This window comes from Mobula hypostoma, chromosome 24 (genome assembly GCF_963921235.1).
Source record: "Mobula hypostoma chromosome 24, sMobHyp1.1, whole genome shotgun sequence".
In the NCBI taxonomy this organism is placed as follows: Eukaryota; Metazoa; Chordata; class Chondrichthyes; order Myliobatiformes; family Myliobatidae; genus Mobula; species Mobula hypostoma.
In genome coordinates, this window is record NC_086120.1 from 37,194,484 (window position 1) to 37,219,853 (window position 25,370).

At 41.3% G+C, this 25,370-nt stretch overlaps 1 protein-coding gene across 1 annotated transcript in view; it reads right to left on the reverse strand.

The window, feature by feature from the left end:
- Positions 1-1,921: 1,921 nt before the first annotated feature.
- The window catches only part of LOC134337395 (granulocyte colony-stimulating factor receptor-like), an 85,610-nt gene continuing 62,161 nt past the window's right edge, over positions 1,922-25,370 (reverse strand). The window contains 7 exon segments of the mRNA XM_063032362.1: positions 1,922-2,452; positions 4,101-4,182; positions 4,992-5,088; positions 10,043-10,183; positions 12,368-12,514; positions 16,271-16,372; positions 20,048-20,233. Of these exon segments, the coding sequence (XP_062888432.1) occupies positions 1,922-2,452; positions 4,101-4,182; positions 4,992-5,088; positions 10,043-10,183; positions 12,368-12,514; positions 16,271-16,372; positions 20,048-20,233 (1,286 nt within the window).

The following is a 25,370-nucleotide window of genomic DNA, read 5'->3' on the forward strand; positions in this document are numbered from 1 at the left end:
CAGGATTATGAGTGGGACTGTACTCCCATTCACCGAAGTACTGGAGCCCATTTCCTCTTCACTTGGGTCACCCAACTAGACACACACCAACAATAGGACTGAGATGCTTCCTAGTCTTATGTGATAGAGGTATTTAAAATTATGAGGGGGATAGATAGAGTTGACATGGATAGGCTTTTTCCCATTGAGAGTGGGGGAGATTCAAACAAGAGGACATGAGTTGAGAGTTGAAGTACAAAAGTTTAGGGGTAAGATGAGAGGGAACTTCTTTACTCAGAGAGCGGTAGCTGTGTGGAACGAGCTTCCAGCAGAAGTGGTTGAGGTAGGTTCGATGTTGTCATTTAAAGTTAAATCGGATAGATATATGGACAGGAAAGGAATGGAGGGTTATGGGCTGAGTGCAGGTCGGTGCGACTAGGTGAGAGTAAGAGTTCAGCATGGACTAGAAGGGCTGAGATGGCCTGTTTCCGTGCTGTAATTGTTATGTGGTTATATGATTCAGACTGAGACCTTGTCCTGATGTAGGAGCTTGCCATGTATATTACAACAGTGAGTTTGTTGGAATATGCTGAGGCCAAAGTGAAAATTATAATTACAACACTTTCGTTTCAGAGACAATAATCACCCATGTGGTCTTATAACCAGGAGTAACACACACAAAATGCTGGATGAACTCAGCAGATCAGAAGCATCTATGGTGAAGAGTAAGCAGTCTACGTTGTGGTCTGCGACCCTTCTTCAGGACTGAAAAGGTCGGGGGAGGGGAAAGAAGCCAGCTTTAAGGTGATAGGTGAAGCCAGGTGGGAGAGAAAGGTCAAGGGCTGGAGAACAAGGAATTTGATCAGAGAGGAGAGTGGACAGTAGGAGAAAGGGAAGGAGGAGGTGACCCAGGGGAAAGTACTAGGCTGGTGAGAAGTAGTGAAAGGTCAGAGTGGAAAATAGTGGGGGATGGGGTAAATTTGTTCACTGGAAGGAGAGGTCGATATTCATGCCATCAAGTTGGAGAGTACCCAGATGGAATATAAAGTGTTGCTCCTCCACCCTGAAGGTGGCCTCAACTTGGCACAAGAGGAGGCCAAGGATCAACATGTCGGAACACGAATGGGAATCGGAATTAAAATGTGTGGCCACAGGAAAGTCCTGCTTGTAGCGCATGCTGTGGAGATGCTCGAAGTGGTAAAGAAAACATTTAGAGAGCTCTGCTTTTCTTATCAAATATATATTTTGCACTTCAGAATGCAAGATGAAATACTCATTTATCAATTGACCAGGGTTTACAATCAAAGAGCTGGGGTGAGGTATTCCAATGCACTTCTTCCAAAAGCATGCAACTGATGCTCCTGCATTCTGCGTTGCAACTGAATATTAAGGTAAAACAATGCTTACAAGAAACTTGTTCTGTCAGTATCATTAAGGGATAATCTCATTTGTTTCAAGGCCCTTGAGGTTTAACATCAACTACGATGAAATCTTAGGTCCATTCTTGTAGTCTGCTTTCATCATGGTCTATCTTTCAGAACTGATGAACGATGATCATTCTGAAAACTTATTAAAATATTAATGCAAATAAGATTAATCAGATTTTGATGCACAGGCACTTTAAAAAAAGTAGACAAAGTGCAAAAGTACTTAGAACATAGAACATTACAGCACAGAAGAGCTCTTTGGTCCATGATGTTGTGCTGACATATCATCCAATATGAGGGAGAATTTTTTTTAAAGAAACTCCTTTTATTTTCCCTTGGTGTAGAACAAGCAGACTGCTCCAAAAAAGCCTTAGGTGTATTTGGTAAAGTACCATTAACTATCATGAAGGCATACAATCAGCCAACAATAATACTTCAGGCACAGGTGCAATGATACGCTGGTCACAGACTTTGGCTCATGCAATCTCTTTCATCACTGTAAATGAGTTTAATATTTAGGTTAATATCTCAGAGCTTGAAAGGGTATGCAGGTTCATTAAAAATGGAAAACTGCACAGCATTTCCTCTTTTTCAAGTATATGACTCATCTCCTGCAGAGTTTTACCGTGGTTGTCATCTGGTATGCTCTGAAATAGTGACAGCAGACTATGTTCATCATGAGGAATGACTTGAGGTAAACAAGTGAGAAGAGTTGGTGATGAATTTGGTGGGAAATCAGCAAATGTTGCATTTCTCTGTTTATTATATTCATTTATGGTCATGGTCTCTGCTTCAAGCTGCTGGAAGTGTTCCATTTCATGTGAATCAAACTCATTTTGTGCGGCGATGAATTCCTGTAGGGGTTGCTTGATGCTGCAGTTGACTTCATTCAGACTGTTGGTGACAGAGCTTGGACCGCTCTCAGTCTTGGTGCCCTGCATCCAGTAACATTTGGTACCACTAACACTGGATTTGGCCTGACCACCACAATGAACAACTTGGACTTGAAACGTTGGATTCTGATCCTCCTGAAGGTCTTTTACATCCTTTTGAAGCAAAAATTGGAGTGAGTTTCTGGTGTACAGTGCATATGCCAACATCTGTGCATGCCGGGAAACTATGAAGAACAACACCTCATATTCTGTCTGCGTAGCCTCTACCTGACAGTATGAACATCGATTTCTCCAAATTCTGGTAATTTCTACCTCTTCTCTCTTTTAACACTTCCCATTGTGTCTCCCTTTTTTCCCCTTCTCTTCTCCTCACCTGCCTATCACTTTCATCTGGTATCCTTCCTCCTTCCCTTTATCCCCTGGTGCATTCTACTCTTCTATCGGAATCTTTCTTCTTCAGCACTTTTACCACTTATCACCTCCCAGCTTCTCACTTCATTCCTCCTTCCCTTCACCCACTTACCTTCCCCCTCACTTGGCTTCACCTTTCTCCTGCTAGCTTGTACTCCTACCCCTCCCCCACCTTCTTATTCTGGCTTCTTCCCGCCCCCGCCCCCACCTTCATTTCCAGACCTGATGAAGGGTCCTGGCTGGAAATACCCAGCAGAACAAGTGTACCCATAGTGAGAGAAAGAAAACAAGTTATTGATTCAGGAGCCGTGTCGTATGACACAGGCAATCATGGTCTTTCCATGCCCATGATTGTTCTAGGCTAATTTTCTGCAGAAGTGATTTGCCGTTGCCTTTTTCTGGGCAGTGTCTTTACAAAACGGGTGACCCCAGCCAATATCAAAACTCTTCAGCAATTGTCTTCCTGATGTCAGTGATCACATAACCAGGACTTGTGGTATGTGCCAGCTGCCCATATGACCATCCACTACCTGCTCCCATGGCTTTGAGTGACCCAGATCAGGGTCGGGGGGGGGGGGGGAGGTGTAAGCATGTGCTACACCTTGCCCAAGGGTGAGCTGCAGGCTAGTGGAGGGAAGGAGTGCCTTACACCTCCTTTGGTAAAGACATACCTCTACCCTGTCACTCTGTTGATTCAGATGGGTGACCTAAATGGGTAAAGGTTAGTTATCTATAACTTATGAATGCAATAATGAGCCTAAAGAGCTACATAATGTCTGGACGAAAGATTAGGAGCTGCTCCCTGAGGAATGTTGGCCTCTTTTGGAACAGTATAGGAGATCAAAGACCAAGGGATTAGAGTGGGAAAGGTGAGGCCAAGTGAAAGGGAACAAGAAGCTCAAGGTGAACGTGCCTTTGGTTTTTCCAATGTACTGCAATGGCCACAATATGAATATCAAACATTATTCTAAATAGGAGAAGCGCAGGTGAATTGTGGCCTCACTTGTATCAACAAAGATGAGTGACAGCTTGGGAGATCTACCTGAACATGCTCGGTTACTAGACTATTTGGACAATGCCTCCCAAAGAATGTCTTCAACTACCAAGGAGGAAAGCCCTTAAGGGACAACACTACCTGCATACTTCCCCCAAAGATCTCACCTTATCCTGACATGGAACTATATCATGATTCCTTTATTGTTACTGGATCTTAATCCTGAAATTCTCAATTCAACAGCACAGTGGGAATAAAATCACCAGGAGACCTGCTGATTTTCAAAGTGCCAAGTCACCAACCCCTTTGCAAGGGCAATTAGGAATGGACAAGAAGTCTTAGCCGTGCCTGCGGTGTAACATTCCGTCAGATGAATGAATGTAGGGGAAGAATTACCTGCCACAACTTTTTTGGCATCCAGTGAGCGAGGGTGCTATTTGCAGGATCTGGAACGTTGGGCCAAAACTGTTTTCTAATTCTGTGGGTTCAAGAGATAAATGTGGACAATAAGTAAATCGTAAACACAAGAGATTCTGCAGGCGCTGGACATCCAGAAAACCCACACACAAAAATCAGTCCTGATGATGGGTCTCAGCCTGAACACCGACTGTTTATTCCTTTCCCCTAATGCAGCCTGAGCTGCTGCGTTCCTCCAGAACTTTGTGTGCGTTGTAAGTGTGCAGTCACCTAGCTACAGAAAAGACATCAGCAAGCTTGAAAGAGTGCAGAGAAGATTTACAAGGATGTTGCCAGGACTTGAACTGAGTTACAGGGAAAGGTTGAATAGGCTAGGTCTTTACTTGCCGGTGGACAGGAGAATAAGAGGCAATTTTATAGAGATATGAGTGACATGGGTAGGTTAAATATATGCAGGCTTCCCCCACCCCCCCAAATATGGTTAAGACTAGAACTAGAGGTCATAGGTTAAGGGTGAAAGGTGAAACGTTTAAGGGGAACCTGAGGGGAACGTCTTCGCTCAGAGGGTGGTGCGAGTGTGGAATGAGCTGCCAGTGGAAGGGGATGCAGGTTCAATGCAACATTTAACAGAAATTTGGATAGCTGTATGAATGAGAGGGGCATAGAGGGCAATGGTCAGGGTAGATGGGACTAGGCAGGAAAGCAGGTTGGCACAGACTAGATGGGCCAAAGGACTGTGCTGTAGTGCTCTATTACTCTAAGAATAATGCTTTGTTGTGACACCACAAGCACTGTTTGTTAGCATTCTGATGTCAGCCTGTGCTCCAGCTCAATTATTGTTAAAGGTCAAAAGACCTTTCTGCATCATACCTGTGTCGTTGGAAGATGCAGGCACCCATCAAAGCCAGGATTGTAAACAGAGGGAAAGAGAAGACACAGATCAGGAACAACTCCACTTCTCCATCATCTGATGATTGAAAATGGTGCATTTGTTAACAAAAATCTCATAGATTAAACCATGTTTCAGGAGATAAATTTAATGGGGGGCAAATATATCTTATAATAGCCCGATAAGCTACCAACTTGTACATCATTGGGATGTGTGAAGGAACCAAAGCGACTGGAGAAAAGCCGCACAGAGCAAACACACAAACTCTGCATACGTAGCACACAAGGGCAGGATTGAACCCAAGTCTCTGGCACTGAGGGAGCAGCTCAATCAGCTGCACCTTTGTGCTGCTGCCCATTATTCCGAAGGGTTTACCATCCACCCTCAGCCTAGATATTACAAAGCTTTAGCAGATATTTTGCTAACATTAAGATAATCATTAAGGAGGAGGGAGGAGAAGATGGTGGCGCGATACAGTGCGTGCGGCCATTCCGAATGATATCGTATGTGTAACTAGGGGCCGTGCACAATCTGGATTTGATGGAGACAGCCATGAGAAGTACAGAGGAACATCTGGAGAAACTTCTGAAATGCCTGCTTCACTGCCACTGCTACTGTGTGATCGAGAATCTCTGGAGACGAAGGCCCCAAATCCTTGGCTTTGCGTATCGCCTGTTGCTGGGGCCGGGGTCGAAGTGCTCAGCAGGAATGGTGTTCGCTGCTCGGTGTTGAATAGGTAGTCGGAGGCTCGGAGTTTTTCAGATGGACTCAGAGTCAGACTGTGGTCGGATGCTTCCGGGATGCTGCACCAGCATTCACCGTCTGCGTGAGATGATGGGACTTTCGAGAGACTTTGAGACCTTTACTGTGCCATGATCTGTTCCTATCAAATTGCGGTATTGCTTTGCACCGTTGTAACTATATGTTATAATCATGTGGTTTTTGTTAGTTTTTAAGTCGGTTTGTCATGTGTTTTTCATGACATTATTCTGGAAAAACATTTTATCATTTCTCAATGCATGCATTACTAAATGACAATAAAAGGGGACTGTGTGTCCTCATAATCATAATAATAATCTAAGTAGCAAATCTAAGTCTTAAACCCTTGTGTGATCATTAGAGCTTGTGGGTCCAGGATAGGACTGTATAGTCATCAAAGATCTCACCGTCAAAGGAGTGGACGTCGTCATCGGATTTTGATGGACAACTGGAGAAGATCATTTGCAAACTTTTCTAAAGCAGTCCTTCAAGGTGAGGATGACCTGTTCTCACTCCAGTTCTACGTGTTCTCAGATGGCTGATGAAGGCAGTACAAGATCTGCGTATTGGCCGTAGGTGCTTGTAAGTCAGGTGGTGAGAAAGTTGCTGTATCCCACCCACCATTTACAATGGTCTCCCATGCTGTGAGCTCACAATAGTTAGATGACTCAACACCATTTTGAAGGCTCTTTTCCTATTTTGACTGATCACAGACTATGGAGAGCCAAAGGTCAATGGGAACGATGCATTTTTTATCTCATGGATGCATTAAAAAATCCTTGAACCAACTTCTTGCCAAGACAGACTTTGGAACTCAGACAGTATGTTTCAAGAGTCTGGTGTCAGTCATTCAAGACGCATGGACGTGTACACTCAGTGGCCATTTTATTAGGTACACCAGTACACCTATTCGTTAATGCAAGTATCTAATTAGCCAATCATGACGCAGCAACATTGTATAAAAGCATGCAGACATGGTCAAGAGGTTCAGTTGCTCAGATCAAACATCAGAAAGGAAAGGAAATTCAGCATAAGTGACTTTGACCGTGGAATGATTGTTGGTGCCAGATAGGGTGGTTTGAACATCTCAGAAACTGCTGATCTCCTGGGATTTTCACACATAACGGTCTCTAGAGTTTACAGAGAATGGTGCGAAAAATTAAAAAATATCAAGCGAGCAGCAGTTCTGTGGTCAAAAACCCCTCGTTAATCACCAAAGTCAGTGGAGAATGGCCTGACTGGTTCAAGCTGACAGGAAGGTGACAGTAACTCAAATAACCATCCGTTACAACAGTGGTGTGCAGAAGAGCATCTCTGGATGCACAACACGTTGAACCTTGAAGTGGATGGGCTACAGCAGCAGAAAACCACAAGCATACACTCAGTGGCTACTTTATTTGGTCCAGAAGGTACATAATAAAATGGCCACTCAATATGTGTGCGTGTGTGTGTGTGTGTGTGTGTGTGTGTGTGTGTGTGTGTGTGTGTATGTGTGTGTTAGTTAATTAAGGGTTTTCCACTGTAGATACTTTTCCAAGGAGAGTAGGAATTCCCAACCGTTTTATACCATGGGGCCGTACCATTAACCCAGGGGTCCGTGTTGTAGAGGAATGACTGACTTCCTTTACACAGGCTCCAATTGGAAGGAGACTTTCTCAAAGGAAACCTCAGCCCCTGCCACGCAATTTACAATCATCTGCTTGGGCTAGCAGAGTCTTGCTTATCTTGGTCAAAGTCAATGAAGCCTGACTTATCTTTGCCTCCATCTCCTTCCAGGCTGGGCACTGATTAGGAAATTGGCTCTAACGTTGCAGAATGCTGCTAATCTGAGAGTAAGTTGTCTCTCGGAACCTCCATGATTAGCAAGGGTTTCATGGATCTAACTACATCAGTCATTAAATGGTGACGGCATTCAGATCAGAGACTTCACAACCCCAGCATGAACATGCATATGAGTTGCGGTTAGACTACAGGACATAGGAGCAGAATTAGGCCATTTGGCCCATTAAGTCTGATCCACCTCTCCATCATGGCTGATTCATTATCCCGCTCAACCCCATTCTCTTGCCATTTCCAAGTAACCTTTGACACCATGACTAATCAAGAACCTATCAACCTCCATATTAAATATAGTCAATGAGTTGACCTCCACAGCCACTTGTGCAATGAATTCCAAGGATTCACTTCCCTCTGGCTGAAGAAATTGCTCCTCATCTCTGTGTTCTGTTGTAGACTCTCAGGGCACAGTTGCATTGTCCCTGGAGGTGACCTCATTCTCTGTGGCTGGCTGAAATGTTAACATGTGAAAGCTCCCCACAGTTTAGTGGCAGACTCCTCCATGATCTTTGATGTGGTGCAGGCAACACAACATGATTGCCAATTTGCAGGGCACAAATGCATTTTCTTTCGGTGACTCATCCCTCCCAATGTTTATAGTGCTGCTGTGAGAAACACATGGCCTTTTTTTCCACATTCATGGGTTATAGGCATTACTAGCAAAGCCATTGTTTATTGCCTTTGCCAGGTGCTTTTGACCCACTTCAGCAAGTTCCATAAGTTGATATCGAAGATTTCCTTCTCCTAATGGCATTGGTGAACCAATTGGAATTCTATGACAAGCTGTTAGTTTCATGCTCATTATTACCAATATTATTTTTATGAAAAGTTTGATTTATTTAATTGACTGAATTTAAACTTCCCAGATAAAATAATGAGATTTTAAACTCGGCTTAAACGAATTCAGGCTTTTGGATGATGAAGCACTTTCTACCTTCCCATGTAGAAGCTCTGTAGAACCACTGGAGAAAGTAACATTAACCAATAGCATCTCCATCTCCAATGGAATCCTACCACCAAACATATCTTTACTTGCCCCCCCTCAACTCTCCACAGGGATCGCGCCCTCCGTGATTCCCTTGTCAATTTGTTCCTCCCCGCTAATCTTCCTCCCAGCACTTATCCCTGAAAGTGGCCCAAGTACTGCACCTGCCCATTCACCACCTCCTTCACTTCCATTCAGGGCCCCAGACAGTTCTTCACCTGTGAACCTGGTGGGGCCATCTATGCGTCCAGTGCTCCCGATGCAGCGTCCCCTACATCGGTGAGACCTGTCGTATATTGGGGGACCGCTTCATCGAGCGCCTCTGCTCCATCTGCCAAAAGTGGAACTTCCCAGTGGTAATCATTCTATTTGCAATTCCTACTCCCATTCTGAAATGTCGGTCCACGGTCTCCTCTTGTGCCACGATAAGGCTGCCCTCAGACTGGCAGAGCAACACCTTATATTCCAACTGGATAGCCTCCAACCTGATGGTATGATTATCGATTTCTCCTCCTGATAAGTTTTTTTCCTTCCCCATGCCCTCTTCTTCTATTCTCTACTCTGCCCTCTTACCTTTTACCTGCCTATTACCTCCCCCGATGCCCCTCCTTCTTTCCCTTTTCTTATGGTCCACTCTCCTCTCCTATCCGATTCCTTCCTCTCCAGCCCTTTACCTTTTCCACCCACCTGGCTTCACCTATCACCTTCCAGCTATCCTCCTTCCTCACCCCCACCTTCTTATTCTGGTGTTTTACCCCTTCCTTTCCGGTCCTGAAAAAGGATCTCAGCCCAAAATGTCTACAGTTTGTTCACACACTTCCACGGATGCTGCCAGAACTGTGGAGTTCCCCCAGGATTTTGTCTGTGTTGCTTTGGATTTGTAGCATCTGCAGAATTTCTTGTATTAATCTAAAGTAAAGTTTTTCCAGCTCCCTGCATCTGAGCTTTGACATTCATTATTAGTAGTTCCAAATCACTTACTGTGGACGTGCAGTCTGGTGGATGCTCAGTCCACTTAAATAACTATTCCCATTGCAACTCAAGCATCAAAACCAGAGTCAACACACATTTTTATTTTAAACACAAGATATTCTGCAGATGATGGAAATCCAGAGTAACAGACAAAATGCTGGAGGAATTCATCAGGTCTGGCAGAGAAGAACAAACAGTCAATGTATTGGGCCAAGCCCCTTTATCATATTATTTATTTATCTTGTCTGGTCTATTCACTGAGATGCTCACCTTACTCTCGGTCATTTCTGAATTAAACAAATATTTTGCTTCAATTAAAGCCGTAATTGAAATTTTGCAACCAGAAAATGTTATTGATACAACTTTTAGTAATATATTTCAAAGAAGCTGAAGCTCTTTTGTGTTATGTTAAATAGGGTGAATTATTTCTTTTAAACTTTGTAAGATTATGGTTCTCAATATCCATATTATAATTCTTACCAAATGTCTTGGTTGTAACAGCCAGACTAGAGCCCGCAGCATTTCCTGCATCTGTTGAGGCCACAGTGCTCACATCATACTCTGTGCTTGGTGACAGGCCATTAAGGACGCAGTTGTGCTCAGATTCATTGACAACAACAGCTGAGAAACAGAGAAGCTCAATAAGTGGGCAGAGGTCCAACTAGGACACCAGTGCAAGTAGGTTTTCAGTCCTGTCAAGACTTGAATGTGTGGGAGGCAGTGAAAATAGCAGTGCTTGGTGAGACATGGAAACAAAAGAAATGGGAAAGGTAAATGCCATTCAGCCCTCAAGCCACCCAGGACTTGATTGATTCATTGATTCTATAAGAAAACCTATTTCAAGGTTGTATACGATGACATACATGTACAGTACTTTGATAATAAATTTTCTTTGAACTTTGAAGCCGGTGCCACATTTTAATAACATTTTAGCTGATTTGACCTCAGCTCCTGCTCTCTGAAACACTCATCTTCCTTGCTGAAGAGAATTTAATTAATCCCCCATATTGGGATATTTCCTCGCAAGATCTATTTTTATCAAAACTCACACAAAATGTTCTGTGTTTCATTTAGATCATCTCTAGATTCCACTGGGCCCAGCTTCCTTAAAAGTTGCTCATTACAGGTTCATTTTTATTGGAGGAATTAACCTAGTAAACTTCTACAAATTGCTCCCAATGTCAATAAGGGTTGAGTATCCCTTATCTGAAATTCTGAATTCTGAAAACCTCCAAATCTGAAATTAATTTTAGCGTTGACATGACGTTTCAAATGGAAAATTCCATAACGTGCTGGGAAGGTTCCCAGGAAATGCACGGGTCTCTGCATATCACAAACAGTTCTGAGGAGTGAATTGAAAGAATGGATTTGTCAGTGTCAAGAGTGAACATGTCGTATGCCAATCATGCTAATCATGAAACAAGCAAAGACCTATCACGCCGAACTGAAAATTGAAGGTAATTTTGAATATTCCGCATGCTGGCTGCAGTAATCTAAGAAAAGGCACGGCATGACATTTTTAAAGATTACAGAGCAGCAGAGGAATTCGATGAGTTTGCAAAGATCATCACTGATGAAAATCTAACACCAGGACAAGTCTACAATGCTGATTGTTTTTATACCTTACATACTGTAAAGTCTAAACAAAAGTTGAAATAAAAGTGAAATATATATAGTGTACTGTTAGCTTTTAATCAAAACATGACATTGTAGATGGAGACTGAAAGAAATAGAATCAGAATCAGGTTTATTATCACTGGCATGTGACATGAAATTTGTTAACTTAGCAGAAGCAGTTCAATGGAATGCATAATATAGAAGAGAAAAAAATAAAAAATAAATTACGGTATGCGTGTATTGAATAGATTAAAAACGTGCAAAAACCAGAAATACTGTATATTAAAAAATGTGGGGTAATGTCCAAGAGTTTAATGTCCATTTAGGAATCGGATGGCAGAGGGGAAGAAGCTGTTCCTGAAACACTCAGTGTGTGCCTTCAGGCTTCTGTACCTCCTATCCGATGGTAACAGTGAGAAAAGGGCATGCCCTGTGTGCTGGAGGTCCTTAATAATGGACGCTGCCTTTCTGAGACACTGCTCCCTGAAGATGTCCTGGGTACTTTGTAGGCTAGTACCCAAGATGGAGCTGACTAGACTTACAACCTTTTGTAGCTTCTTTCGGTCCTGTGCAGTAGCCCCCCCCCCCCCCATACCAGACAGTGATACAGCCTGTCAGAATGCTCTCCACAGTACATCTATAGAAGTTTTTAAGTGTATTTGTTGACATGTCAAATCTCTTCAAATTCCTAATGAAGTATAGACACTGTCTTGCCATCTTTATAACTACATTGATATGTTGGGACCAGGTTAGATCCTCAGAGATCTTGACACCCAGGAACTTGAAACTGCTCACCCCCTCCACTTCTGATCCCTCTATGAGGATTGGACTGCCATTGTTTGCTGTTGTTCAACAGCTGATTAAAGTATTCTCCCAATGCTGATTTTATTTCCCTGCACACAGTATATTTTCATTATATTAACAGTATGCAAAAATTTTTGCTGTTAAGTACATATGTGTGATGAACAAGAGTAAGACAAAGACTGCTTACTGGTAGTACGTAAATTCAGAGCTGGAAGTGACGGCGATCCTAAGCCTTCTCATTTTGGATCCCAAAATCCGAAAAAAATCAGAGACCTAAAACACTTCTACCCTCAAGCACTTCAGATAAGGGGTACTCAACCTGAGCTAATTAATTTATACCAGCTAATATTATAACAAAATTAACCTTCAAGTGGTTTCACTTACATTTCAGCTTGCCATTCCCATTCTTATATAACACTGTATAACTCCTGATGAAGCCATTCTGATCATCGATCGGAAGCTCATGCCATTCAAGATGGACTTTGGTCTTCCAGATCTGTTTAGACCAAATTTCAGGACCGCAGCTTGGAGCTGTAATAATAATGATATCAATATGTGAGAAAGCATGATTTTGTAAAAATTATTTTCTCATCTTCCTTGTATTAATTTTCCTTCTTTTTCCCCATGTTGGGGTTTTCAAAATACGTCATTAAATTGACAGTCACTTAAGGGAAACCAGGGAATAAGTAGGGTCCATTAGGGACCAAAGTGACAATCTATGTGTGGAGCCAGAGACTATAGGTAAATACTTCCCATCTGCAATGAAAGTCAAAGTAAAATTTATTATCAAAGTACGTATTTATGACCTTGAGATTCATTTTCTTGCAGGCGTTTACAATAAAATAAAGAAATAAAATGGAAATGTTAAAAACTGTACATGAACTAAGACTGATAAACAAGCAACATACCAGATAAAAACTGAGAATATGAATTGTAGAGTCTTTGAAAGTGAGTCTCGAGTTTGTGGAATCAGTTGAGGGTTGTGGTGAGTTATCTATGCTGATTCAGCAGCCTGATGGTTGTAGGGTTATAACTGTTCCTGAACTTTATGGGGTAGGATGTAAGGTTCCTAAATGCATCCTGCCTAATGATAATAGTGAGAAGAGAGCATGGTGTGGATGGTGGGGGCCCTTAATGAAGGATGCTGCTTCCTTGTGTCAGTGCTCCATGTAATCGTGCTCAATAATGAAGAGAGTTTTGCCTGTGATGGATTGGGCGGTATTCATCACTTTCTGTAGAGTTTTCCATCCCAGAGTTTTGATGTTTCCATACAGTCAGTCAGGATATTCTCCACTGTGTATCTATATCAGTTGTCAGAGATTTTGGTGACACAGCAAATCTATGCAAACTTCTAAGAAAGTAGAGGTGCTATTGTGCTTTCTTTGTGATAGCATTTGGGCAAAAGGAGAATTCAGGGAGATATTTTATATGGAGAATTCAAGGAGAGGTTTAGTGAAATTCTAGGACATGTTATTATTAACAAAGAGATATTAGGCATCATAGAAAGCTTAAATCATCAGGTCTTAACGTGGCCTGGATGCTAAGTGAAGCAAAGGAGGAAACTGCTGGGGGCACAGAGATAAATTTTTAATTCTTCAACAATATTCCAAGAAGAATAGCAGGGACAACCCAGGTAATTACAGACCATTGAGCCTTCCACCAGTGATAGGGAAGCTTTGGAAATAAATTAATGAGAACAGGATTAAGCTACATTTGGAATAACTGGATTTGATCTTCCAGTAAGATAGTGGTGTGTGTGAATGGAGAGGCCTCTCGGGGGCCAACCAAAGGTGCTTTTTTCTTTGTAAAGTTGTTTTTTACGATCCAAAGACAATTCTACTCTAAAAATATCGGATACTTCAGTGCTACTCCATCAGTGGGCAGTTCGTTGATTGAAGTAGCTGGGCTGGTGTCAGTGGTGGAGCCGGACGAGATGTTGAAGGGGTCGGTTGAGGTCGGGATATCGGAGGAGCCCGTCGGATTATTGGAGGAGCCCACTGATGTGTTGGAGGAGCTGGTTTGGGTTTGGGGGATCTGACCTGGCTGCAGACCATGTTGATGTCTGCTACTCGGAAGCATTGGAGTTGGTGCAGTATAAGCATGGGAGATTGTCTTGGACATTTCACTTGCGATCACAAGACTCTGTTAGACAGTGATATGCAAGTTGCCGCTGGCCTGTTACCCTTGTCTGGTGGAGGGACAGTCAACTATGTGAATTGTGTATCTTCAGTTGTAGCGCAAACTAGGCCTGAAGCCTTGGGCTTGCCTGCTGCTGTAGACCAGGTGAGAGACGCGGTAGCACTACAGCATGGTTGAGCTCAGCTGGGGCCTGGTCTCGCCCACTGGTGCTGCCCTCCTGTGTTTGAGCGGTGGAGTGACAGGCTGGATAGTGTGCACCTGCACACTGCTGGGAGACTGCACCATCGGCTGCTGGACATTGTCGCTCAGGGTCTTGGATTATATATGGCTTTGTTAAGGAACATCATACCTGAACAATTTGAATGAAGTTTTCATACATTTAACAAAATTTGATGAGGAGAATAGTGCAGTCAGTGCAGGTCACATAGACTTCAGTAAAGGCCTTAATGAAGGTCCCACATGGGAGACATATCTAAAAGGTTGCAGCCAATAGAAAGTAAGGCAAATTGGCAATTTGTATCCCAATTGGGCTTAGTGATAGGAAGCAGAGGGTTATAAGGAGGGGGAGATGTTGTGATTGGAAGCCTGTGACCAGTGGTACAATCACAGCAATTGATGCTGGAACACCTTGATATTTTCATTTTTATTAATGTTTTGGATATGAATGCAGGAGATATGATTAGTCAACGTGTAGGTGATACAAAACTTGTGGTGTTTTGGTAGTCAGGATAGATTATAGAAAAATAACAATTAGTTAATTAAAATGAGGTGTGCAATGGCAGAAGGAATTTAATCCTGATAAGTGTCAGGTGATACATTTTGGGAGGACTAGCAAAGGTTATGGCAGCACTGATGAACAGAGGGACCTTAGATTCCTGAAGGTGTTGATATAGGTGCACAAGGTGTTGAAGAAGTGTACAGGATAATGGCATTCATTAGCCATGGTATAGAATCTAAGAGCAGGGAAGCCAAGGTACAGCTTTGTAAAACATTTGTTAGGCCATAGCTGGAGTGTTAAGTAAGTTTGATCATTACACTACAGATTGTGATTGCACTGGAGAGGATGCAGAGGAGATTTGTCAGGATGTTGCCTGGGATAGAAAGTGTCACTTGGAGGGAGAGATAATATAGGCTGGGTTTGTTTTGCTAAGAGCAGAAAGGGCTTTGAAGGAATTGATTAAGGCAGACAGAATTTTGAGAGCCATAGATATATGGTAGGAACCTCTTCCCACTAAGGGAGGCATCAAAAACTAGATGGCATGGGTTTAGGCTAACGGGAAAAAGGGTAGAAGGGAATGGAGGAAACGTTTTCTCACCCAGATGGAAGTTGGAATCTGAAACACACTGAGTGGGTGATGGAGGCATGTACTGTAAGAACATTTATGAAATAACTAAACAAATACTTGAGTTGCCAAGGTGGAATAGCATAGATGGGTAATTGCAAGTTGCCTTGGACATGATGGGCTAAAGGGATTGTTTTTGTGTTATGCTACTCTGTGAATTTCTCCATAAACAATGCATCCCATAGCACATGAGAGCTGGGATTGGACAGCAATAAACTATTTATTTATGGAGATACAGTGCAGAATAGGTCCTTCCAGCCCTTCAACCCACGATGCCCAGCAACCCCTGATTTCAACCCTGGCCTAATCACAGGATAATTTACAATAACCAATTATCCTACCAACTGGTACATCTTTTTGGACTGTAGGAGGAAACCGGGGCACATGGAGGAAACCCACACAGTCACGTGGAGAACGTACAAACTCCTTACAGACAGTGGCAGGAATTGAACCCACGTCACTGGTACTGTGAAGCGCTGTGCTTCCCACTACACTATGCATTGTCTTTGTATCTGATAGTTTGTCTGCCGGAAGCTCAATGCTTTGAGTTCCCCAACCAAAGAGCAGTAAAGACGAGTCTACTTAAGGATAAAGCAGGCAGACTCTAGGCAAGTGAGACCTAAATGTGCAGTGCACAGAGTTTGAAATCTTTATCAAAGTCAGGAGCAAATGTCTGAAATCACAGAACAAGTTTTTAAAGCTACACAAACTAAATTAACTTGCAAACCATCGGATACCTATAATTAGAAGTGATACATTTTTTAAGCTATAAAGCAAAATAGGAAACTTTATTCATTGTACTTACCACCCTCTTTTGAGTAAGCCTGTGTGGATGCTGGAAACCCTGATACGTCATCAAAAATAGGGTAAACCAAAATGTTGTAGAGATGCATTGGCTTAATGTTATCTAGAGAAGAAAATACACACCAGTTTAGAATTGTTCTAACAAAAAACATCTCCTCTGATCTAATCATATTATAGTATTTTACTTTCAGAGGAATATTTAGAAAGGATAAGTTAAAGCTGGGTGGCAGGGTGGAGATACATCTCTACCAAAGGAAGTATAAGGTGTTCCTTCTCTCCAATAGCATGCAGATCACCCTTGAGCAAGGTGTAACACCTGCTTAGCCCCCCAACCAGGGTCATGTGAAGTCATGGGAGCAGGTGGTGGATGGTCGTATGAGCAGCTGGTACATATCACAAGTCCTGGTTATGCAACCACTGATGCCAGGCAGACAATCTCCGAAGGGTATTGATAATGGCTGGGTTTACCTGTCTTTGTAAAGATACTCCCCAGAAGAAGGCAATGGCAAACCACTTCAGTAGAAAAATTTGCCAGGAACAATCATGGTCAAGACCATGATCGCCCACTTCATATGATACAGCACATGGTGATGATGATGATGATGAAGTTGGATCAGATCCTTTAACAACATTTTGTTCCTGCTAAATATTTCCAATATTTTCTGTGTTTATTTTTAAAAATTCAGATTGATCATCAACATACTTAACTAGAAATCTGTGTTGAGTTAAGTTACTTGGCCAGTTATTACAGGACCTTAAGAATGCAACAGTGAACAATTTTTGAGAATCACTTATGTGCAAGTTGTGTTCTATATAATATAGCAATGTTCTGGCATGGTTTTCAACTTTACCTAAATTCAATCACACAGACTTTTGGTACCGTACAATGATCCATATTTATTCTTCTATCAATTGAAAAGTTTTTTTCTAACTGGCTGGCAATCCAGAACCTCAACAAATAAAATAAAAGTCAAGAGATTTGGAGGATTCATTGCTTGCAGAATCAAATGGCATCCAGGTAGCCATGATTCTAACCTTACTTCTGGATCTGGGTCAGCATTAAAATTTCAGTGTTGAAAGGCTTCCTGTACCTAATAAAAGTGGTCACTGATTTATGCAGAGATGCTCTTCTGCACAACACGATTGTAATGTGTGTGGGGTTTTTTTTTGAGATACTGTTGCCTTTATGTCAGCTTGAACCAGTCAGGCCATTCTCTTCTGATCTCTCATACAACAAGACATTTTCACCCGCAGAACTCCTACACAATGGATTTTTTTTTTTTTTTTTGCACCAATCCCTGTAAATGCTAGAGATTGTTGTGTGTGAAAATCAAGGAGATCACCAGTTTCTCAGATACTCAAACCACCCTCTCTGGCACCAACAATCATTCCACAGTCAAAGTCACTTACATCACATTTCTTCCCCATTCAGATGTTTGATATGAACAACAACTGAAACTCTTGATTATGAGTGTATGCACTTATGCATTGAGTTGCTGCCACATGATTGGCTGATTAGATATTTGTATGAATGAGCAGGTCTACAGGTGCACCTAATAAAGTGGTTACCGATAGGTTTTTACAGGTATGGACACTTATTTCATTTCTTGTGGCAATATTTCCATGCTTTATTCTTCCACTCAAATAATGAATAAGAAACCACAAAGTTCAAAGTAAATATTATTCTATAAACCTGAGATTTATTTTCTTGTGGGCATACTTAACAAATCTATAGAATAGTAAGACCACCCAAGTAGGGCATTCAACCAGACTGCAGAAGACAACAAACTGTGCAAATGCAAAAAGAAGAGACAATGATATAAATAAATACATATCAAGAGCACGAGATGAAGAGTCATTGAAAGTGAGTCCATTGGTTGTGGGAATATTTCAATAATAGGGCAAGTGAAGTTGAGAGAAGTTTTGGTTCAAGAGTCTGATGGTTGAGGGGTAGTAAGTGTCTTGAATCTAGAGATGCAAGTCCCAGTGCTTTTGTATCTTCCTCCTGATAGCTGCAGCAAGAAGAGAGCATGTCCTGGGTGGTGGGGGTCCTTGATGATGGATGCTGCTTTCCTGCAACAGCATTTCATGTAGATGTGCTTAATGAATGGCTTTACCTGTGATGTGCTGGGCATAGTACTGGTCTTTTGAAATAAAAACACCTGGGAATTTAAAGTTGCTAACATTGTCCACCTCTGATCCTCCAATGAGGACTGGTTCATGGACCTCCTGGTTTCCTTCTCCTGAAGTCAATAACCAGCTCCTTGGTCTTGCTGACATTGAATAAGAGGTTGTTGCTGTGGCACCACTCAGCCAGATTTTCAATCTCCCTCCGATATGCTGATTCGTCACCACCTTTGATTTGGCCTGGAACAGTGGTGTCATCAGCAAACTTGAATATGGCATTGAAGCTGTGCTTAGCCAAACAGTGCAACACGAATAGAGCAAGGGGCTAAGCACACAGCCTTGTGGTGCACCTGCGCTGATGGAGATATTTGCAGAATATCTGCATCAAGATATTAACAGAAGTTGGAAACTGGGAGGAAACAGAAGCACCTGGAAGAAAACTACAAGTTTACAGAGAGGTCATGCATGTTCCACATAGGCAATGTTAGAGGTCTGGATTAACCTGGATCTCTGGCACAGCAATGCAGTAGATCCACTAGCTATGCCACAGTGCAATCCATTAATGTCCATGAACACTATCTCACTATTTTGCTCCTTTGTTGCACAAATCATTGATTTTTAAATTTCCTATTGTAAATATAGTAATTTTTATGTATTACACTGTGCTGCTGCCACAAAACAGATTTCATAAGATACGTCAGTAATAATAAACATGATTCTAATTCCGATTCAGAAATCTGAAGATTTTTAGATATTAATTGAACCGAAAGATGTCAGGTTAATGCAGGAAATTGGTGCCGTCATAAAGATCGACCATCATCTCACTGAATGGCAGAGAAGTGTCGCAGCTTAGTGGGAATACGGTGAGAGTAAATTAGGATTACTGTCTGCTCCGTGCAGATGGGAGTTTGATGGTTGTCATCGACTCTGTTAGCATATATGATGACATATATGCACTTTGATAATAAATTTGCTTTGCACTTTGAATACACGGAACAAGTGGATGTCAGAAGACATCCTTCAGTCTTGAAGAAGAGTCTCAGCCTAAAACATTGACTGTTTACTCTTTTCCATAGACGCTGCCTGACCTGCAGAGTTCCTCCAGCATTTTGTGTGCGTTGCGTCAGAAGACAAAGCCCATTCTGTAAGTTAATTCTGCGGACAACCGCTGGTTCCTTTTTATTTACCAAACCACTTTGAATTTGCCTGATTACTGTGAAAATTTTGAAAATATCTTTGTTATAGCTTCTAAGGATTTCCTTATTACTTCATTAATGTTGTGAGAGTTATCTGCCTCCACCATCCAGTAGCTGAGTATCTCAGGCACCTGCATCACTTTAATACCTCTATCGTATGGGGGATCTTGTGGGTTAAAGGTAATTTTTCCCAGCATTTTCATGTTATTATCATTACCTACAAGATATGACACAAACATGAAAGGGTTATCATACGAGGAATATTTGATAGCTCTGAGTTTTCTTTTGTATTTGCACAGATTGTCTTCTTTTGCCTGTCAGTTGTTCGTCTTTGTTTGTGTGCAGTTTTTCAATGATTCTATTGTATTTCTTTGTCCTACTGTGAATACCTGCAAGAAAATGAACCTCAGGGTAATATTTGGTGACAGCCATGATTTTAACGTTCCAGTATTTACCATGTATGATGACTTCAGTAATATTTCCAGGGGTGTTTTGCCAGCTGATATTCCAGGGAATTTTCTGAGACACTACACACCATTCGACCACATAACCAGTTGCCGCTATACTGGGAGGCTCCCACTGAATCAGAAGGCTGTCATTTCCATTTGAAAAAGCAAGAACACGGGACAGAGACGGTAAATCTGTTTGGAGAAAGACAACATGGTTATTTTGCCTGAAAATGTGGCATGACTTTTTAAAGAACTTTCTTTTCCCCTTTCAATTAACTTTGGATATCCTGCTACAAGCTTCATGCTGGACTCCGATTTTATTTTAAAGCTAACAAAGACACCTTGTCTATCTCTGTCGCCACATTCAGCAATCTGGGATCTTGTACTTAGGTGTTTGACGCTCAACAATATTCCCAGGGCCCTACTATTCCCGTTATTCTGGAAAACTACACATCAAGGCCTGGATATTATTGCAAAATGAACTTCCCCTAGAATGGACTGCAACTATGTATTCACAGTTCAACAGAACAATTTAGAAAGTAGCTGAATCAATTTAAGGAAATTACATTGTAGAAAATGTTCATTTAGTTCACTGCATTTGTGACAGAGTTAACTGTAAGATAGTAGCTTCCCATACATTATTTTCCTATAATCTTCTACTCTCCATTTTCATACACATAACCAATTGCCTTTTGATGTATTGTGGTTATTCCCTCAATAACTAGTTGTGGTGAAGCCCTCCTGACTGAAGAACAACTAATTTCCCACCTTTTCACCTTTAGATTTTCCTTTTAGTTCTTCCCTTTATTACTAATTCACATAGAGCAGAAGCAATTTTTCAGTGTTCCTCCCTTAAAACTCATAAGTTGAAATAGGTCCAAAATATCCCTATATCCACCCATAAAATAATGACGTCTTTTGTCATAGTGCAAATCTCTCAGCTCCAGTTGCTTTACTGAAGTTTCTCCTCGACCTCTCCTTGACTCTATCATTGCACTTAAAATGAAGTATCCAAAGACTAAAGTTGCCTAACATGCTCTACCCAGAAATTCAGTATTACAGTATCTCTGTGCTTCAAAGTTCCTATAAAACGTCATCACCATTTTCACTGTTGTAATTTTTTGAGAATCTGTGGAAGAAATCTGTTGTCAGTCACTGGTACTAATGTTACAGTAGCATTCGAGCACTGAACTCTGCTTCTGAAATTTGCTTTCATTGACTTGAATGGATTTGCAAATCAAGGGCTGCTATTGAACTGTGCGATTATAATTAAATTCCTTACCTGTCCTTTCTTGCATTATTTATTCATTTTATTTTTTTAATTGTATTTTTTTTTACTTGATTGTATTGTTACCACAAAACAACAAATTTCATGACATATGCATGTCAGTGATAACAAACCTGATTCTGATTCAGAGATTAGCACAACTAGAATGTAAAAGAATAAATAAAAAGGCATCTGTTAGTCTTGCGAGACCATGGATCTGCGCCTGGAAAGTCTTCACTCTCCAGGGTGCAGGCCTGGGCAAAGTTGTATGGAAGACCGGCAGTTGCCCATGCTGCAGGTCTCCCCTCTCCACGACACCAATGTTGTCCAAAGGAAGGGCATTAGGACCCATACAGCTTGGCACCAGTGTCGCCGCAGAGCACTGAGTGATTAAGTGCCTTGCTCAAGGACACAACACGCTGCCTCGGCTGGGGCTCAAACTCACGACCTTCAGGTAGCTAGTCCAATGCCTTAACCACTTGGCCACGTGCCCACACATGTAAAAGAATACAGGGAGTTAAACTAATGCATATATAAGCACAAGAGATTATTCAAATGCTGGAAATCCAGGGTAACACATACAAAATAGAGGAACTCAGCAGGTCAGGCGCCATCTATGGAAAGAAATAAACAGTCAACCCTTCATCAAGACTGGAAAGGAAAGAGGAAGAAACTAGAATAAGAAGGTGGGTGGAGGAGGAGTACCAGCTAGATCTAGTTCCATTAAATCAGAGTTGCACTGGCTTTGTGTATTAATTTCAATGATCATTGCTATTTTCTGCAGAATCTAACAGTGCAACATGGATTATCTATGAATCTATTCTCATTATTGGCTTCCAATCCAGAAGTTGTTACACCGATTGCATCCTTAGACTTCTCCACGCCAGAGTTCAACTCAGAATCTGATCTTTTTCTATTGTTAATTTTCTCAGCTCCCTCCAACCTTCACACATCTAAAAAAGTACTCCTTCATAATTCTCTGCAACTAGTGGCACCAATTATTCCACTGGCTTGCTTTCTCTCTCTTTTCCCCTTCTCTACAATTTCTCAGCTTTGTGTGTGTTTTTGTGGAATTTGATCTTATTTCTTTCAGTTTTATGATTGTGAAAATAACTTCCATCAGCAGAAATTGAAAGGTTACGCCAGGTATCAATTTGATAACCAAAAGCCACATCTCACAAATCTGCTGAACATCTATTTACTCCCAAGTATTTAGTTTGTCTCTGTGTCATCTGGACCAGGTGGGAAAAGGGCTGAAAAATTGTAGATGGAAATTAATGCAGACAAGTGTAAGGTGTTGCACTTCGGTAGGACCAACCAGAGTAGGTTTTTACACAGTGAACGGTAGGGCACTAAGGAATGTGGTAGAACAAAGGGATCTGGGAACGTAGGTTCGTAAGGTAGTTAGAGTCGTAGAGAAAGCTTTTGGCACACTGGCCTTCATAAATCAAAATACTGAGAACAGGAGATGGGATGTTATGCTAAAGTTGTCTAAGACATTGGTGAGGCTTAATTTGGAGTATTTTGTGTAGCTTTGGTCACCTATCTACAGGAAAGATGCAAATACAAGCAGACTTCTTCCACTGGGGTTGAGTGGGACTACAACTAGAGGTCATAGGTTAAGGGTGAATAATGAAAAGTTTAAAGGGGAACATGAGGAGAAACTTCTTCACTCAGAGAGCCATGAGAGTGTAGAATGAGTTGCCAGTGCAAGCGGTGCATGCAAGCTCTGTTTCAATTTTTAAGAGAAGTTTGGATAGGTACTGTACATGGAAGGTAGGTGTATGAGGGGGCTATGGTTCAGGAATAGGTCGATGAGAGTAGGCAGTTCAGATGGTTCAGCACAGACAAGGTTGGCTGTACTTTTCTATGACTCTATTATCTGGCACCGTGTATATTGCTACAACTCTTTCAGATGTGACTGTTTTAAAAGATAAACATCAACTAAAACCTTAATACTTCAACGTCATTGTAACAAAGTGTAGGTCACATCAAACATTGGGTGATGCTATTTGACGCCTAGAGCTCTCTAACATGTAACGTTATTTAACGTATAATGCCACTCAATGTCATTAAGACAAAAGAACTGATTCTAGACTTCAGGGAGGGTAAGACGAAGGAGCACATACCAATCCTCATAGAGGGATCAGAAGTGGAGAGAGTGAGCAGCTTCAAGTTCCTGGGTGTCAAGATCTCTAAGGAACTATCCTGGTCCCAACACATCGATACAGCTATAAAGAAGGCAAGACAGCGACTATACTTCATTAGGAGTTTGAAGAGATTTGGTATGTCAACAAAAACACTCAAACTTCTATAGATGAACCATAGAGAGCATTCTGACAGGCTGCATCACTGTCTGGTATGGAGGGGCTACTACAGAGGACTGAAAAAAGCTGCAGAAGGTTGTAAATATAGTTAGCTCCATCTTGGGCACTAGCCTACAAAGTACCCAGGACATCTTTAGGGAGCGGTGTCTCAGAAAGGCAGCGTCCATTATTAAAGACCTCCAGCATCCAGGGCATGTCCTTTTTTCACTGTTACCATCAGGTAGGAGGTACAGAAGTCTGAAGGCACACACTCAGTGATTCAGGAACAGCTTCTTCCCCTCTGCCATCCGATTCCTAAATGGACATTGAAGCTTTGGACACTACCTCACTTTTTTTTAAATATACAGAATTTCTGCTTTTGCATGTTTTTTAAAAATCTATTCAATATATGTAATTGATTTACTTGTTAATTTATTATTACGTTTTATTTTATTTATTATTATTTATTTTTTTCTCCCTGCTAGATTATGTATTGCATTGAACTGCTTCTGCTAAGTTAATAAATCTCACGTCACATGCCAGTGATAACAAACCTGATTCCAATTCTGATATAAGATTAAGAGGCAATCAACACCTTTTTCCCCAGAGTGGATATCCCCAATACCAGAGGACATTATGAGGAAAGTTTGATTTCTCTTGGGTGAAGGAGGATGAGATATGACTTGACAGAGGTATATAAGATTATGAGAGGCATTGTGGACAAGAATAGCTAACACTAGAAGACATCCTTTTAAGGTGAGTGGAGGAAGGTTTGAGGGAGTTGTCAGAGGTACAGTAGGTTCAATTTTTTCTTTAAGAATCAGAATTAATATCACCAGCATAAATTGTGAAATTTGTAGACTTTGCAGCAGCAGTACAATGCAATACATAATAGAAAAATCTGTGAATTACAGTAAATATATACACTAAATATTTAAATTAAATAAGTAGTACAAAAATAGAGATAAAAAACTAGTGAGGTAGTGTTCATGGGTTCAATGTCCATTCAGATAGCAGAGGGGAAGAGTGGTAAGTGCAGAATATACTACTGAGGGTGCAGGTGCTGACACAATAGGGACATTTAAGAGACTCTTAGGCATATGGATGAGAGACAAAGGGATAGTTATGGGCTATGAAGATGGGGATAAATTGATCATGGAGTCAGAACGCCATCGTGGACGAAGGATCTGTACTATGCTATCTGTCCTATGACAGGGACTGTCTGAAACAACGAAAAAGTCACAGTAAAAATGTTTTGCTTTTTATTTCATGAAGTGCCCTCACTGATAGCAACTTTATTTCAGTATCTTAGAAAGAAATAATGAGATCATTATCAATTTCTCTAGTGAACCTTAGATTATTTGACTAAACAAATTTATTGTTTAAAATTATGAAATAACAGGAAAATGACTGCATTTCTGTGCAAAGTCCTGATGAAGTGTCTCAGCCTGAAACATCAACTGTATATTCATTTCTATAGATGCTGCCTGACTTGCAGAGTCCCCCCAGCATTCTGTGTGTGTTACTCTGCATTTCTGTGCATATTATTTGCTTATTGTAATCAAAATATGAGAATAAACCAATTGTTTTATTGCATCTACATCCATCCGCTGCTGTTATAAATTCTTCCAGCAATAACATATTCAGATTTAATTTAAGAATCAATTGTAATGCTATTTCTTCTTGCATCTATTTCAGTACAAATCTGTTGCTTCACACCCTAACCAATACTGAGTGGAGTTTTCTTGCTAAAAGC